The 17818-nt window shown below is 34.6% G+C and overlaps 2 protein-coding genes across 2 annotated transcripts; one reads left to right on the plus strand and one right to left on the minus strand.

Moving 5' to 3' along the window:
* Window positions 1-10281: 10281 nt before the first annotated feature.
* On the minus strand, window positions 10282-11515 carry LOC149402858 (uncharacterized). Its single transcript, XM_089608545.1, has 3 exons — window positions 11010-11515; window positions 10857-10899; window positions 10282-10710 (listed from the first exon to the last, which is right to left on the minus strand). Exons 1-3 carry the CDS (start codon window positions 11513-11515, stop codon window positions 10282-10284), a joined length of 978 nt encoding a protein of 325 aa, XP_089464671.1.
* A 3318-nt stretch (window positions 11516-14833) lies between these two features.
* Window positions 14834-17818, plus strand: LOC149402859 (ELM2 domain protein). Its single transcript, XM_089609854.1, has 3 exons — window positions 14834-15118; window positions 15921-16071; window positions 16174-17818. Exons 2-3 carry the CDS (start codon window positions 15927-15929, stop codon window positions 17559-17561), a joined length of 1533 nt encoding a protein of 510 aa, XP_089465980.1. The 5' UTR covers window positions 14834-15118; window positions 15921-15926; the 3' UTR covers window positions 17562-17818.

Consider the following 17818-nt stretch of genomic DNA (forward strand, 5'->3'; position numbering starts at 1 on the left):
CAAGAACAGAGCTAGGAATCGTTACCCATTTTTGAAGCGGACTCGTCACCCATTTACCCATTTTAATTAATTTTTAATATAAAAATAATAAATCAACATTAAAATGCTAGTCAAGTGGTAACTAACGCTTGAAACAACCTAATGCATCATAGATCAATTCTTAATAAAAGAATTTTTAGTGTTTACGAATCGGTACTGGATAGATTGAGTCCACTTATTTAGTTACCCGGACTCGGACTCGCTAAAATCTTAACGGGTCCTAGATGTTTATTAAAAAATAACGAGTACTACTATCCAGCCTGTTTAAATTGGGTAACGAAGTGAATAATAGATAATGGGTAACATTTTTATCTCAAAATATGAATGTTTAATTATGAAAGGACTACGATCTAAAATCTGACTATGTCAACATTGTCGGATATAGAGCGGTGTTTGAGATATTGATTTATGAAGAGCTTAATATATCAATACCTTGTATATGATTTAAATAATTTTTAGGTGGGGAGGCATATAAGAGTGCGACGAAATATCCATTACCTAAGTAATAAGGATCCAAGCTCATTCAATTTTGATCTAGAAGCCGCAACATGGCTTCGCCAGACAGCAACACGTGATGACTTTGAGTTTTTTTTTTTTTCTTATTTTTTTACCTCTCTCTTTTGTTGTCCCCCCCCCCCCCCCTATCTCTCGAGCGCGGTTCTAAAACTAGTTTAAATGTTAAAAGTACTCAATTCTTTAAGTCCCATGGTTAGAGAGCCACAATCGCATTATGTGAGAGAAGTAACTCATGACCTTAGTAAGGAGCACATATGATACATAACTAGTCGACGTGGGATATTCTAACTATACACCATCTCACGCCCTAGGATGGACATCTAGAGCGTGAAGTTTGTGGGAATGAACATCCACACGTTGACCAACATCGATACGTGGGTCTGGCTCTAATACCATCTTAAAGTATCATGAGGTTCCATTTTAAAACTAATTGGTAATGAGAATATAAACCCTTGACCTTCACAAGGAGCACAAAAGATATATCCATAATCGATGTAAAATATTCTAACATTATGAGAATGAACAAGATGGTTGTGATGGTGATCGTGTTTTTGAGATGGAGAAGAGGCTTAAAAAGAACACACATGCTCAATTTTTTTTTTCGGTCTTCGGCTCCATCAGAGCAAAACAACAAAATGTAAAGTCTCTTTGCCTTTTATTGTACCATTTAGTTGTTTAATATCTCACCAGGATTACGACATGTGTAGTTTTCTGGTCTACATAAGCACACCACAAAAAATTTGCATTTGGATTGTTTTTCGCTTTTAAAAGCCCAAAAATTTCTTCTTAAATTCATTTAAAATCGACTTAAGTCTTTGTAAAATTATCGTTCGAGGTGTCGTTTTTAAAAGTTAGAAGCCACTAATCGCTTCAAGGACGATCACATCAATAGTGTAACCACAACTCTTTTTAGACTCCTTGTTGTTCTTTTCAAATTATGTTAAAAATATTCTTTTTTTCTATTTTTGAAGAACTTCTCACAATTCAGTCATGTCGGCTATTATATATGTCTTGGTGAGGGTCAAAACGTCTTGTACATCACTCACTTACCTGCCTCATCTCAAGCCTAAAAACAACACAAACATTAAATGTTTATTATTCGAAAGGTGTACGAGCGAGAGGACGCCTTGGATTTACATATTGGACTCCCAAGGCGCTCCGACAGAGACATACAATAGTAAGAGCATAATGCTTGTAGCTATGGCGTACTTCCATAGCTTTCACCATCAAACTCACCAGGATCCTAAACATGCTATAATCCCTTTTGCAATATTACTATAGTAACATCAAATATAATGCCATAATCACTTATGCAATATTAGTATAGCAACATCAAATATAACAAACCAAAAAATGTGCAATATCAAAGAAAATTTCAACTGTAAAATTTATCTACACCTAGTTCTTGCACATTTTTGTAAATTTAGTTATTTAATTAGTTTTAGACAAATATTTTCTATTAAGCGTTTCAATTGGTTATATAGCTAAAACACCAATATTCCGTTTATTTTTAAAATATATTAGTTATTATATATTTGAGAGTTACAAAATCGTTTTAATATGTAATTTTTTTTTACGTAATATGATTAGATATAAGAGAAACAAGGTTAATATATGTGGACTATAGTATAATAAACTATTAAACTAATAGAAAAACGAGAAATGAATATTTTTAGTGTTAAAAATAGAGTCTTAAGTTGAAGATGAGAAATTGTGTAGTTTTGCGTAAAAATGTTCCAAAAACCATGAATAAATGTTTTAATGAGTTTAGAGATGACAGTGGCTTCGTTTGGCGTTGATGTACTTTTAAAAAAAGTGTTTTAGATTATGTTGTAAGAAAATGCTGTTGTTTTATGCTGTTGTTTTCAAAAGCAAATAGGTGTTTGATAAACTATTGTAAAATTGTTGTAACTGTTAGCAAAAATAGATTTAGTATTTGGTAATATATATATATATATATATATATATATATATATATATATCTCTATTAATATTTATAATTAAATATAAAATATAGTTAATAATAATAAGATATTCTTAGTTGTATAAAAAATATGTTAAAGTGGGAAACTATAGACTATGCATTGTAAAAAATAAGTTATGAATATTGGTGACATAAAAAAACTAGTTTATAGAAGAATATGAAGATAATTATGATTAAAAGTTAAAGTAGGAGAACAAAAAAGTTATGAAAAAGAAAGTATAGGTAAAAAACAATACAAAATACTTCAAAATATAGTTTTTTATATTTTTATTAAAATATTGAAAATCACTTATCAACTTTAAAAAGAAGTGAGTTTAGCAAACACTAAATACAGTTTAGTTTTTCAAAAAAAATCTAAAAACAGGCGTAATAAACAGGGCAGTGTAGATATATGACCAAAAGCAAACGTAATTTTGGGGAACTAGCCTACGTTTGCAAAACTTTAGCAAAATAACCAAACGGCAATAATAGCCTAATAATAATGCCTGATTTATCCTTACCATTTATTAATGAAGAAAACATTTCACTTCCCATAACACGCGAGATTGATGGAAATAAAACGTAAAAAAATTGAAAAAATAGAGCCATTAATGATAAGTGTAATGGTTCGTGATTTTCTAGAACTGATTATCCAACCTAACACGCGATGTTTGGGGTTGCCGTTCAAAAACATATTTTTATCTCAGTCGAAGCTCAAACAGAGATCACTGTACATGCAGAGGAAGAAGACGAGGAGAAATCTGCGAGATTTGGAGCTCATAGAACTCGGAGAAGCAATGATTGTAAGTTTTATTACTTATTTACAATGATTATCATTTTTGTTCAATGTCAGTGAAATAAATTAGGGATTCGTAGAGAAAAATTTAGGGATGATTTTTAAAAAGCAAAATTTATTACTCATACAGCTCATATATGTAAGGATGATTTTCGAAAAGCAAAATTTATTTTCATAAACCCAAACAATGATTTCGGAAATAAAAAATGTTTTAAATATTTACAAAAATTTCCGATGATGGTTGTTGAGCCGATTTCTCGTCCCAACAATCTATACCAGATTTATTTGAGTTGTCTCATATATTTATTTATACGAAAGAAGGGTCTCAGAATCCGATTATGAAGATTAAACCGAAATCCTAAAGAAGTTAATGGATAACACCAATTTGGATATAGAAAGAGCGAAAGGAAATTCCCTTTATTTATTATTGAATGTAAACCTTACAAGAATAGAAAATCCGAACGAGAATGAGTAGGAAAACTTTAAAATGAATTCAGAAAATATATGGCAATCTTTCAAAAATATTCAGTACCCGTAAAATGAAGATGGAACGAGCTTTTATAGCTAGCTCGCCGATTCTCCTGCCTCTTCAGATCGATACACGTGTACGTGCAGAGCCGGTCTTCGATCCTCCAATCTCGCATACATCCCCATCTTTAGGCGATTTGACCGTTTCTTAGGAGACCACCCATTCGGATTAATTGGCGGGACCGTCTAGGAACATTTATGGGCCCGGGTCGAGTTAGGAAGTATTCCTTGCTATTGTCTTAGGCCGATCTCGTCTGAGTCTTGGATTACTTGGACGAACTGGATCTTGGGCCGGACTGACTATGGGCCCATTAGGTCCATCCTGCCTGGTGGATGGTGACGATATCCACTCTCACAATGGTTACCTGTAAGTATGATAGGCTGATGATAAATATTGGGTACCGATGATGGGTTGATGATTTCCGAAATTAACTGTTTAAATCAACGTCGGTGAAAAACATATGGGTACCTGTTGTATTAGAAAAAAGATTTATGGTTTTTAGATTTTATGTTTTTATATTCTATTTTAAGGATTCATGATTTATGTGTTTGTATTTGAAATGTTTGGAAATTTTTATGATCTTGAAGTAAATATTAATAATGTATATTAATCATCATTGTTTACCGATTTTAGATCCCATAATAAGTTAAAGAAGGTGAAGAAAAAAGATAAAAAAAAAAAAGCAAAGCTTCTGCTTCAAAAGTAACTATGATTATTCCAGAGGTAAATTTAAGCTTCAAAGCATCGAAAAAAAATCATTATCATTAAGTAACATTTATTTCCAATTTGTGCATGATAGGTGCGTTAATCACGCGGAAAACTCCTATTTTCCCGACTAAATCCAAGCTTGTCTCGAGTATTTGTGATGTTTTTTTGTATGTTTTTGAGAGATTGTAGGTTTTAGAGGCCAATGATATTAATGAGGTTAGTAGAGCATCACGTGAAGCAACGGAGCCATTTTGAGAAGATTCGAAGACTTTTCGCCAAGTTAGAGCAAAGAAGAAATACAGCGTCCTCTTGTGAACAATTCTGAGAGTTTGAAGTAAATATTTTGGATGATCCAATTCCATGATTGGATAGAGCTCTCTCTTAGCTTTCCAACGCATATTTATTTGCAAGAATCGGACATCGGAGCTAGGAGTTATGGCCGTTACAAAATCGGTGCGCGCAGGGAAAAAAAAGTGCGCGGCGCGACCCTAGGGGGTCGCACCACGAGGTTCTGAAAATCGCCGAAATCGATCTCCGAGCATGAAGCGCGGAACGCGAGGTCTTCCGGGATGTCAACCTCGCGGCGCGACCATCAAACTGCTCGCCGCGAGGTCCGCTGAGACAAAAAAAGAGGAAACGCTGATTTGGAGTCGATCTGAGCCGTTGGATCACTTTTAATTACCCAATCTGCTCCGAAAATTAAGAGAAACCCAAGGATTTTGACCTAGGTCTATAAATACACCTCTCAATCTCTTGTTTAGCACTTTTGACACTTTTTCATTGTTTTTCTTAGTGTTTGGGAGAGATAGAGAGAAAGAGGAGAGCCGTTCTTCATCAATTCGCGCCAATTACAGTTTTCTTCTTCACTTTTACTCTTGAACACTTGTATTTTAATTTTCAATTTAGTTTTCAATTATGGTTTCTGCTACTTCTTTTTCTTTTATTTTATTTTTGTTTTCTCGCTACGCCATGAACTAATTCCATTAAGGACTATGGCGTAGCGGGTTTAGGATGCGGTTATGGATATGATTTAATATATTGAAATTCAATTTCCATTCTCTACTACTTTGCTTAATTCAAATCCGTTTTTAATGCTTGATCGAGATTAGCTACCTTGTTCATGATTTAATACTTCAACTTGATGCTTGAGAAAGATTAGGTTGTTAGTGTTTTGGTTTGAATTACTATGATGCATGCCTAGGCTAGAGATAGTTAGGTTGCCATAGAATCGTGTGAATGCTCTTGATATGAATGCATGTTTTTGTTAGGGATTGAGATCGAAAGAAGATTTTCCTAGCGTTGACATAGGTTGTTAGATGCTCGAGAGAGATTTAGCAATATTATTCTGTGAGTATGGTTAGCAAAGAGTAGTGAGTTGATTATTGATTGTGCGTCAAATTTGTGTATCCAAACCGTTGAATAAACCCGTGAAGCCTTGGTCCTTAGCCTCTCTTTCTGCTTGCAACTTTTATTTGATTATTTTGTTATTTAATTGTTTTAAAACTTGTCAATAATTTGTGACATCTCTCCATCTTTCATTTTAGTTCAATTCGTGCTAGTTGATTTGTTTGTTAATTAAGCTTGTTCCTCGTGGGATCGACACTCGTACTTATTTCACTATATTACTTGAGCGACACGTGCACTTGCGCGCGTAAAAATCGCAACAGTGCAGCAAGGAGATTAGGTAGTCAGAGAAATTAATTGGAATAAGGGTCAACTGATTGTTAAGCACATAAATTTTAACATATATGATAAAATAATAGCAGGGTTGACTAATGAGAGACAAGAAATGCTATTTAATAGTGGACCATTTGGTTATTTTGAAGAAATTGAGGTTCCCTAAGAAATTGATGCACTTGCTCGTTCTTCATCAGGTTGAGATCAAAAACTCCCATGGGTTGTGGTTCAGCTTTGGAGGCAACAAGTTGGTGTTCACGTTAAATAACTTTGCAATCATGTAAGGTATGTGGTTAAAGGTATATTTGATTATGTAATTATTTTTAATATCAATTATATGTTAATAAGTGGAAAAAATGAAAATTACAGGACTCAAATGCGGACCAATCGAGAACAGATTGGAATCCTCTTATTTCATGGGCGATGCAACCAAGAGACCTAATCATATATTGGCGCTGCTAGCTATTTCTACATTGGGTGCGTCCGATGAAGATCGCGTCGCATTTGTCAACTTGGAAATTTTATCAACAATGGTGTTACCAAAACATGATAATACCAACATAAAGGACGAGCATATTTTGATAGCAAATGAACCCCGGATTTTTAATGAATATCCTTGGGGAAGAGTGAGTTTTGAAGAACTATGTGCATCAATGAAGAAATCTGGAATTTTTGTGCCAAAATACATGAAAGGTTACAATCTTGAAGGCTTCCTCCACCATCTTCTTGCATGGGCATATGAAGTTGTTCCACAGTTTGCTGTACATGGATTCACATCATGATCTTATTCGGGGGTCATACCGAGGATGTTGAAGTGGACCTATCACAAAAACCCCGGATATGATATACTAGAGAGGCTAGTTTTCAAAAATGAAGATGTACTCATGACAATATTAACTAACATACACGTGTTTGATGTTATTAACGGATTGTGTATTAATTATTTTAGATTGATATCCTAACAATAACACCGACTGAAGAGGAGATAGCAGCAGGCTACTTGTTGAATACAACAAATCTGGGCATCCCAGAATATCAAGAGACTGAAACTACAAAAAAAGTGCCCAAGAACAAAGGTACGCTTGTATGTAATTTACTATTATTATCCATAATTAATATATTTCACTACTTTACATATGTATTTATGTGTTAATTTGTTTGCAAAATAAGGGAAAGATGTCGCTAGCAGCTCTAGATCACCCAACTTTGAAAAAGCGAAATTGGAATCTCAAATTCAGGATCTAATTTCAGATCTAGGAGTCGCAAACTCTAGAATTGAAGCTCTAGAATCTGAGCTTAGCATGGTGAGCTGCAAACTTGAGTCGCTTGAACAATTTGTTACAAAGAATATTAAAGAAACCAACAATGTAAGAAGCGAGGAACGTCCAAATACGAATTATACAACGCCCATACGCGAGACAGACCCTTCAATGATGATAACCTTCATAACGAGCGCTTAATATTTTTTCATTGTTCCAAATTGTTATTGTAATAGCATAATTTAATCATACTTGTAACATGATGATCAAAATGAAAGGCGCACAAGGGAATCAAGTGCAAATAAATCATCGTAACAGGTAACACTACAAATCACTAATTTATGTTACTTAAAACATTTTTTTAACAATGACACAGGTTGTTATAGAAACACCAATTGGGGCACCTCCAGATACAACTATCGAAACCTTAAAGGTATTATCATGGTTTGTGGTATGTATATAAATTACTGTTAATAAGTGAAAATAATACACAAATGTTATAACAGGAGGTGCGTAGGGCACAAGCAAAAAAGATGCCAGCGCAAATGACATTATCAGCCATGGTAAAAATCTTGCAGTCATTAAAATTTAGAAAAACAATAATTAACTTTTAAATTTTTAAATTTGTAGATGAGATGCATTGTAGATAAATTGTCAAACACAAACCATGATGAAAATTCAATAAGTTTAAAAGTTATTAACAATATATGTAAATAATTATAATGGTTTTATTTGTTAATTTTTAATTTCAGGAAATACAACCTACAACATCAATGTTCAAATCCTCAACTACTGGCAATGCAACCAAAGAACCAAAACAGGTACTTAACACTTAAATAATTTTGAAAAAGTCAATAAGTTTGTGTTGTACTAAACTTTTGTTCACATGTGTACATCAAGCCCAACCAATAGCCAACATTATTGATAATATAGTCTACATACCGGTTAAACACCAAAGCAACGCAACCAAAGTTCCAGAACAGGTATTAAAATAAAATTTTAAGGTCTAAATTTGTTTACAATTTTCAAACAAGGACTGACGTAATTTATTGGAAATTATATGTGTAGGCTTCAGACCAGCCAATTGCCAACACTACTGGTGATGTAGGAACAAAAAAAATAGCAGCTGGTCGTACTAGAAGCATCAACAGATTAGTCAAAGAAGTGGTAAGTTAAAAATTTTACTGTAAATAATTGTAAACTTACTGTAAATAAGTGTGATTATGTGTAAATAATCGTTTGTTCACATGTATAGCCTCCTGCCTAGCCAATCGCTAAGATTACACAAGATGTAGCCTCCATACCGGCTACTCGCCAAGGCGACGCAACAAAAGTTCAAAAACAGATGATTGCCAACACCACAGGTGATGTAGGATCCAAAAACATACCGGTTGTGAGAGCTAGAAACATCAACTGAATAGTCAAAGAAAAGATATGTAAAAAAACTTTGTATTTATTCGTCACATCAATTACTGTTAATAATTGTAAATACGTACATGATTTTTGTAATTATGAATATTAACAGGAATTGTCCCCGATATTAGCAAGCCTAAAGAACTCATAATATAGTCCGACCCAAATAACGAGACTCAATGATGATGTCGCGTTTTTGATAGAAAACATCGAAGACTTTGATGATAGCGATCTTATTGATGATCAACATACACAGGTGGTTCAAGAAGGTGAAGCCCAATAGCCTTTGGCCAGGAAGAAACGTGAACGAACCGTAAAAACAACTACTGCGGGACCAACAGTAAATGAACGTCCTCGAAGGAAAATCAAGAGGTCAGCTGCTACAAAAACACCAGTCCGTCGAAAAGCCAACCCAATAGCCAGCCCATCTTCGATTTAGGCATATAGAATATGCAAAAAATTCAAAACTATATCCCTTGTTTTTTTGTACTAGTAATTGAGGTTTTTGGTACTTTATGCAACAATTAATTGGTACTATAGCATAGTTTGCACGACCCCTTATTATTTATGTATAGTAGAGCTTCAATTTCTTCTTCCGTGAACACTTCATTTCGTGCTATAGTTGCTAGAATAAACGTTTCGTACTCATCAGGCAAACCTTTGCAGATTGCTTCAACATGCTCTTTGACTTCAAATTTGCTTCCAACAAGAGGTACAGATCCACCAGATTCCTGATCTTCAAGTTCTCGCCAATTGAGACTTGAATTGAGAAATTTTGGCTCGAATTTGTTGAGCATAATTGAACGTAATACACTTCCACTGTTTTCCAGATTTGAGCTGCTGTGTCACAGCTAATTACACGAGATATAATACCTTCCATCTTTCTATGTTTGTTTGATACTATAGCATGGTTTTTTTATACTTGTTTTCATTTTTTTTTGTACTATAGCATGGTTTTTTAATTTCCTGTTTAACAAACTCAATTTCTTTCCAAAACAATTATGATCTTTATTGAAAATCCTAGCATTCAACTACCACGAGCAATTATTTATTCGTCACTACCTTTAACTGTTTTGATTTATGGTGTAATAATTTAAGGTTATTAACACTTAACCTTTAACTAGTTGTGTTGGAATTTTCACTTCAAAACATTAAATATGTATTAATAATGTTTGATAATAATCGGCAATTAGTCCCTTAAAAACAAAGATAAAAAGTGTAAATGATCTTAAAATTTGAAAATAATAAGGAGTTCAAAAGTTAAAGATATCGCAAAAAAAATAAGGAATCAAAGTACTAACATGAAAACAAATTTAATCAAACTGAGAAACATGAAAAAATGTCTACAAAAAACAGAACATTCTGAAACTAAAAAAAATCATTAATCATTTGTCCGAAACTTGAATCTCCTCTTGTTGTGGCCCTCCTTTCCACAATTGCTGCATCGTTGATGGTATGGGTGAAATAACTCAGACTTGGAACGATACCTCTGCATTTTTGGCCTCCCAGCTTTTCTTTTGTAAACTGGTGGATGAATGCCATAAGCATCTTCAGGTGATTCCCAATCACCTTTCTTTTCAATACGAACAATATCTTGAGCATAAATGACAACATCATTTTGTCTAGTGTAATATGAAGTCACAAAATCAAATGGTTTTAGCTTTCTACGATATAACGCCGCAGCCGCATGAGAGCAAGGAAAATCATCTAATTTCCAAACGCCACATGTACATGTCTTATTAGAAATTTCGACAATTCTATGAATGGCACCATCAATAACCTCAAACTGGTGGTCATTGATGATATTCACCTAAAAAAGAAAAATAATAAAGCAATGTATCAATTTCCGATAATTGACATAAATTTCCAGTACTGTACATCATTAAAAAAATATCTTCATCGTCCGAGCATCATCTTCAGAGTTAAAAAGAATATCAAAAGCATGCTCAGTAAAACCAAATAGCATTCCTGGAATAAGATCTCTCTTTCATTAAACCACCTTTGTAATAAACTCCGAAAACTAAAACCAAACAAGCAACTGGCCAGCCACGCGCTTCGTTCATCACAAAATTTAAGCATTCAGAAATGTTTGTAGTCATGACAGTATACCTCTTGCTCACAAATTGACTCCGCGACCATAATTCAGGTTTCGCATCTAGCAAATATTGTTTCATGTTAGGCTTAGACTCAGTCATCTTTTCAAGCCAACAGTCAAAATCTTTTTGAGTATATGCCTTTGCACAATTGTAAAAAAGTGGTCCATAATAAGATTTTCCAAACTTTGCCTTCATATTCACCCAAAGATGTTGCATACACAGTGCATAGTTAGCCTCGGGAAATACTTTATGAATAGCTTTTGGAATTGATGTATTTCGATCGGACACAATAACCAAACCATCTCTAACACCATAAACCACTCTCAGATGAGTCATGAACCAATGCCAAGATTTATCGTTTTCTGAATCAACGATACTTAAAGCCAAGGGAAAGAGATTATCATCACCATCTTGAGCCATGGGCAATAGTAATGTCTTGTGTGATTTACCTTTGAGAAAAGTCCCGTCGACCGAAATGAAAGGTTGACAAAACTTCCGCCAATGCACAGAAGCCCCCATTGTCAGAAAAAAAAATATTGGAAATTTTCTTGAGCATCATTTTCTGTTACAGTGTAAGTGCCCATGAAAAAGATAAATAAGTGTTAATAACCGTAAATTATTACAGCTTAAATCAAACCAGTTAAAGGTACTCATATGTAAATAAATGTTAATAACTGTAAATATATATCATGAATGTCAAAACAACAATTCTAAAAAAAATGTTATTGGCCATATAATCAAAACCAAAAAAACCACAATAATTACAATAATAAAAAAAAATACCTGGATTCTTTTCTTTTATCATATCGCATACAATGGGGAGATGAGAATATGATTTGTCGAAATCACTGCGAATATTGAGTAAAGCCTTGGAACGAGCCATCCACGCCTTGTAATAGCTGATCTCAACTTTAAAACGTGTACGCATGATCTCTGCTACAGCTCTTGGTGTATACTTGTCAGCCATTGAGCTTCGAAAGTCTTTGTTAACTTAACTGTGCTAATTAATGAAGATGTCACTTGTTTATGACGATGTATAAGGTTCTTTTCAAAGCAATTATGATATTTATTTAAAGACCTAATCACCCAAAACTTGGATTGAGAACATACACTAGCATTCAACTTCCACGAGCAATCAGTATTCAAACAGACAATACAATATCGACTCTTGCCAGACCTTTTCACCCGGAATTCAAATTTTTTTCTTAACGCAATCATAGTCAACGCAGAAATCATTATATCTTTATGCAAAAAAATGTTATTCACATTAACATCCACATTCATCGTGCAGTTTTTCAATTGCGTATCATCAAACAAAACAAATTCACCTTCAAGAATGATAACTTCTTCATTATCCGATAGCAAAGAACTACCTTTTTCAAAATACTGCCGTTCAGAAATCCTCACTGCTAACGAAAACACAAGATGTCAGATAACTATATCAACGTTAAAAAAAATCTAAACGTACCTGATTCAACCAATGACCAAGACGATCCAGCCATTTGAAACTTGAGCGTAGCAACAGATAAGGTCCATTCGGAACTTTTTAGCGTTTGTTTTAAACTTAAACGTTCTAAAATCGTGAGAATATATTTAGCGCTTTGAAATCTAAGTCAAACCAATTCAAAAAACGATAACTACCAACTAAAAACCAGTAGAATAACGTGGTCATTCTGAAAAATAGGCTGATTAAAAGAAAAAATAAACGCGCGACGTGGCCTAATCTGAAAAATATGCTAATTAAAACAAGAAAAACACGCTTAAAAATTGAAATGCTAACTAACTACGATGAAAACGTGACATGAAAGGTATGTATCTAATTAACACACGCGAAAGAATAAAAAACACGCAAAAAAAAAAAAAAATCTCACACAGAAAAAAAAGGCTAAATTGATTTAAGGACAAATTTGGAATTTTAACCCATTACCTCAACTGCTACCTCATATATATGGCTATTTTCCCATAACTTTCTAAACATTGGTTAAATCCCAAACGTTAAGATTAAGATGACTTAGTTACTTACAAATTTCTAATAAACAATGCCAAACAATATCATTATTAGTAGTGTAATTCAAGGTTTGAGTTACCGGGGTAACCGGTGGGTTACCACGCAGCATATCGCTTACCGCCAGATCCCGGTAACGAAGCATACAAAACCGTGAAATACACGTAAAATCGGGGTTTACCGCGCCGGTGCCGATAGAGAATCCCTTAATGCAAAAAAATCAGTCTGATTCATATAAAAACTTCATAAAATTCGGAGTTTACCGCAAGAAAACCGAGGTTTACCGCAATTTTAAACAAAATAAATTTAAATAAAAAATATTGTGAAAACTTATTTTATATTTATTTACTATGGAAAATCTACCGGTTTCATTCCCTGAAAACTCAATGTAAACCCTTGCGGTAAGGGATATACTCATATATTCCAAGTTTGGCACGGTAACGGTAAACGGTATCTCAAACTTTGGTTCAATTGATGAGTTTAGATTGATATTATTTTGTTTTCATATATATTGTATTATTTAATGATTTTGCATAATTAATTTTTATTTTTGTCATTTAATGTTTTTTCATGTAAACACTAGATAGACTGAGAGAACAATCTAATGTTTAGTTTAATTTAATGTAAGAGATTTAAATTAGTGGCCTAATAGCCCATTCTGCTTTTAAAAAATAGTTAAAGTTTCATTATATTAAAAAAATAGACTAACAAGTCGAAATAAATTAATTAACTAATTAAGTTAATTTAATTTACTTAGAAAAATAGTTCACTAAGTCGAAGTAAATCAAATTAATTTAAACAATTAATTAATTTACTTCGACTTGGTGAGTTTTATTTTTAATAAAATAAAACTAGCATATCTAAATTGATTAATTGCAACGAATTCTTTAAAACATTAAGGGCATGTTTGGTTGTTCACTCAAACTGTTTTTGTTTTCATATAGTTGTACTGTAAAAAAAATTTACAGTTGTTTTCAAATAACTGTTTGGTAAAGATTTCAGTTTTTTTTTATTCAGTTTTTTGTAATTGTAGTGTAATAATTCACATAAGAATTAAGCGTCGAGATATATACTAATTGAAAGTGTTTGGTGTGAATATAATGGTCGTACCTTTAGTTATAATGATTGTTCACAAGTTCATCGGAAAACACCGTTTGTCTTTATAGTCAATACAACAAATATCAAATTTTGATACCTAATGTTGACTAAAAATAATGAAAACTTATGTACTCGACGAGAGGATCACGGCCAATTAACAGTTTGTAAAATGAAGTTTCGATTGTTTAAAGTTTGTCATAATTGTAAAACTTAAGTTTTTCAGGGAACGAAAATAAATTCGATAATCAAAAGTGAGAAAAATGAAATGATGTTGATAGGAGAGAAGGAGATGTCAAGATGAGATATTAAAAAAAAAGAAAAAAAAAAGTTAAAAAAGTTGAGTGAAAAAATTGGAAAACACCTAAAAATTGTTTTTTGATTTTCTTCATTAAAACAGAAAACAGTTTGAAATTTTTTTGAGTTGTGTTCTGAGAATCATCAAATAAACAGTGAATTCAGTTTTTTTATAAAACTGTTCAAGTTAGAAAAGTCAAAAACAGTTTTCAAGTTGAGAAACAAACAAGCCCTAAAGGATTGTTAAAAATATATTTTATATAGGATATTTGTAAAGGTTTGTCAGCACTCGTCTATACATACAAGTGAGAAGGGGTTATATTTGTAATTTAGCTAGCACAAGTCAGAGACGTATGTAATTAAACCAATAACCAAAACGAATCGTTTTGTTTTAAATCGCACATGATATAAGTCCTAGTCCAACGCCAAACGATCCCGTATCACAAGATTAACCCTTTTCTTTATTGTTTATATTTTCTTTTTTCGAACCGTCTTTTCGTACCGAAAATCACGAACCGTAGACTTTCATCGTTTAACCTAAAAATATCCCTCTTTTCGATCGACCTTCGATTTCTTGAAATTTTCTGAAATTTGTTTACATAATCATTAGATCGGACCACTCTGTGCTCAGATCTGTGTTTTTCTTTGAAGATTAACCCCAATTTTATACCCGGACGTTGACATCGGACGTATCTAGGGTTTCGGTTTCAAATCGACCCTTTTAGGTACTTAATCTTTGAATCAATTGTTCTTTATGCTTGTTTGGCCTCCGATCTGTTGTTACCCCATGAGATATTGTCCTAAATTTTGTGAAATTTTGAGATTCTTGAATTTCTAGGGTTTTGATTTTTTCGATCTGCTAGGGCTTGTTATTTACTGAAATTTCTGTAGGGCTTTTGTTTATTTGGTATGTATTCGGCAATATCATGCGTTATTTTGGCGTAATTTATCGATTTATGCATTGAATCGTAAACCTAGGGTTAGGTCTTCTTTCAAATTTGGGGCTTTTAGTTAATGTCTAATTGAGTTGGGGATACACGATCTAACGCTAATTAAAAGGTATAGGGATGAAATTCAGCACCCGTTTATACGATTTGGATGCTCAATTTGATCTGTGATCACTTTCTTTAACCGTTCTCTTTTTAATAATTAATAAATTTGTTCCTTTTAGTAATAATAATATAAAAATATACTGGTTATGATGTACACATTATTTGCGGTGTTGTAGATACTTTTGTGAGGGTGGGTTATAATCTCTTTGTTTACTTGCTATGTGTCTAATAAGCCTAATCAATACCAGTAAGGAAAGTCACTGAGAGGAAGGATGAGAATTAGAGTCGAGTGTAGAGATTCTTTTAAATAGTCTTGTGGTTAGAAGTAACTAATAGATTGGCTCCTATGCCATATGTGCTTATACTTACCATGACTAAAATTGTTGGAGTTATTTGTTCATGTGTTTTGGTTGCTGTGTTTTGTTCTCTTTATTTGCATTTGTAATGAGCTAAATCAATTTAATTACCCTTTTAGGTCATTATGGGATGCAAGAGGCCTTTTGAGGAGTTGGAGTTCGACGGGCTACGTTTCAAGCACCCGAGACAACTAGAATACACAAACAAGCCAGCCCCGTTGGCAGAGCTCGTTTCTTGTTACAGTGCACCCCAAGATCATTTCACCATAGGTATACAATACACGAGAACATGGGATATATTTGAGCACTGATACTACACGCCTTTTTCTTTCGGTTCTCTTATCATCTGGCTTTTGTTATGAAAACTCATAGGCAAGGATGAGGGTGGGTCGTGTAAGTTTCAACGGGCTGAAGCGCAAGAAAAGGACTTTGTCACCCTGAGCTGTTCGTCTCCGGTGAATGAAACTACCGGCGAAGAAGATACCAACTTTGGTCTCTTTGAAGGAGTTGCAAATGCACAGCGTTCTTCGGGATGTACTTCTGAATCTGGTTTCCCAAGGAGGCCATTTGTTCCTCCTCTACAGGACCCTTATTCTTCGTCGTTGAATTGTTCTCCTAGACGGCACATTCCGGTCGGTCAAGATCACCAAGCGAGCATCCCAATTTGGAAGGGAAACACGAGTGAGAAGAAGATAGAACGGACTGAAACACTTGAATCCAAAGCGGTCGAAATTAGTGCTGAGGAGAAAAGGCTAATGGGGACGTGTATTTTACCGATGCTCGATCCGGAGCTCCCGGTCCCCGAGGATGATGGGGTCGGGAGAGGCAGAGAAGAGTGTTTCTGTATGGATGCGGGTTCGATCAGGTGTGTGCGACAGCACGTCAGAGAGCAACAGGAGCGTTTGAAAGAATCCATTGGAGACAAAATCTTCGTGAAGTTGGGCTTCGACCAGATGGGCGAGGAGGAGGTTTCCCGTGATTGGAGCGAAGAAGAAGAGCTCGACTTTCACGAGGTCGTGTATTCCAACCCCGCGTCGCTGGGCAGGGATTTCTGGAGCCGACTGTCCGCGTTCTTTCCCGGTCGGAGCAAGAAGGATATCGTCAGCTATTACTTTAACGTCTTCATGCTTCGGAAGCGTGCCTCTCAGAACCGATCCTGGTCGTTGGATATCGACAGCGACGACGACGAGTGGCACGGAATCAGCAGAGGAAATTCTCTCGCGATTCGAGATTCGGATGACGAGGATGACTCCGCGATCGAGTCCCTCGACGACCAACTTCCCCGCGATGAGGGTTCGGGTGGAAGAGATGAAAGAGAAGACAGCGAAGATTCAGATGGTAGCGATGATGGGGACGACGGCGGAGCAGTGAAAAACTACGGCGCAGTACATCAAGCATCGAAATCAACAATCAAGGGACGTGAGTTCGACCGTTTCGATGGGATTTCGGGTCATTTTCAGGAGGACTGTGTCTTCCAAGATGACTCGTGTACGTCCTTCGAGTGTCAGGTCAACATGGCTGATTCTTGTGGTCAGTTGAAAAGACTGAGCGGAATCAGGACCGAGAATGATGAGAAAAGCTCGGACACCAAACCGGGCTTGGTTGACCAGTTGTATCTATCAGATTCACTGGATTCGAAAGTTTGGGATTCGAGGTTCAACGTGTCGCGGCCTGAAAAAAGTTTCGATCTTTTGCCGTGGGATATGATCGAAGACATTTTTGGTGATGGCAAAGATGATGGAAAAACCAAGGACAATTAAGAAAACACCAAATCTCAATAATCTCGAGTTTTCAGTTTTGTGGGCGAGAAGAAAAACATATGTACATTAAAAAAAAAGGTTTTCTATGCGAAGAGGGAACATCTCAAACTCTCGAGCATACTGGAGAATTTTTTTATTAGATTTTTCATTTTGTATATTCTCTCACTCTAATAAAAGTAAATAATTTTTTGCCCACAGTTTACAGTCCTGTATTTGTTCTCTGTCTCGGTTCAAAAGAATGAATGGAAGAAAATGAA

This window comes from Urtica dioica, chromosome 3 (genome assembly GCF_054948205.1).
Source record: "Urtica dioica subsp. dioica isolate 48M chromosome 3, U.dioica_male_clone48M_v1_H2, whole genome shotgun sequence".
NCBI lineage: Eukaryota > Viridiplantae > Streptophyta > Magnoliopsida > Rosales > Urticaceae > Urtica > Urtica dioica.

Excerpts from the sequence above, each read along its gene's own strand:
- LOC149402858 (XM_089608545.1), bottom strand. The coding sequence starts at position 11,515 with ATGGGGGCTTCTGTGCATTGGCGGAAGTTTTGTCAACCTTTCATTTCG. Across the intron at positions 10,900-11,009 it reads AGTCAATTTGTGAGCAAGAG|GTGGTTTAATGAAAGAGAGA; the intron begins GTATACTGTCAT and ends TTTATTACAAAG. Across the intron at positions 10,711-10,856 it reads TATTCCAGGAATGCTATTTG|GTGAATATCATCAATGACCA; the intron begins GTTTTACTGAGC and ends TTTCTTTTTTAG.
- LOC149402859 (XM_089609854.1), top strand. The coding sequence starts at position 15,927 with ATGGGATGCAAGAGGCCTTTTGAGGAGTTGGAGTTCGACGGGCTACGT. Across the intron at positions 16,072-16,173 it reads CCAAGATCATTTCACCATAG|GCAAGGATGAGGGTGGGTCG; the intron begins GTATACAATACA and ends GAAAACTCATAG.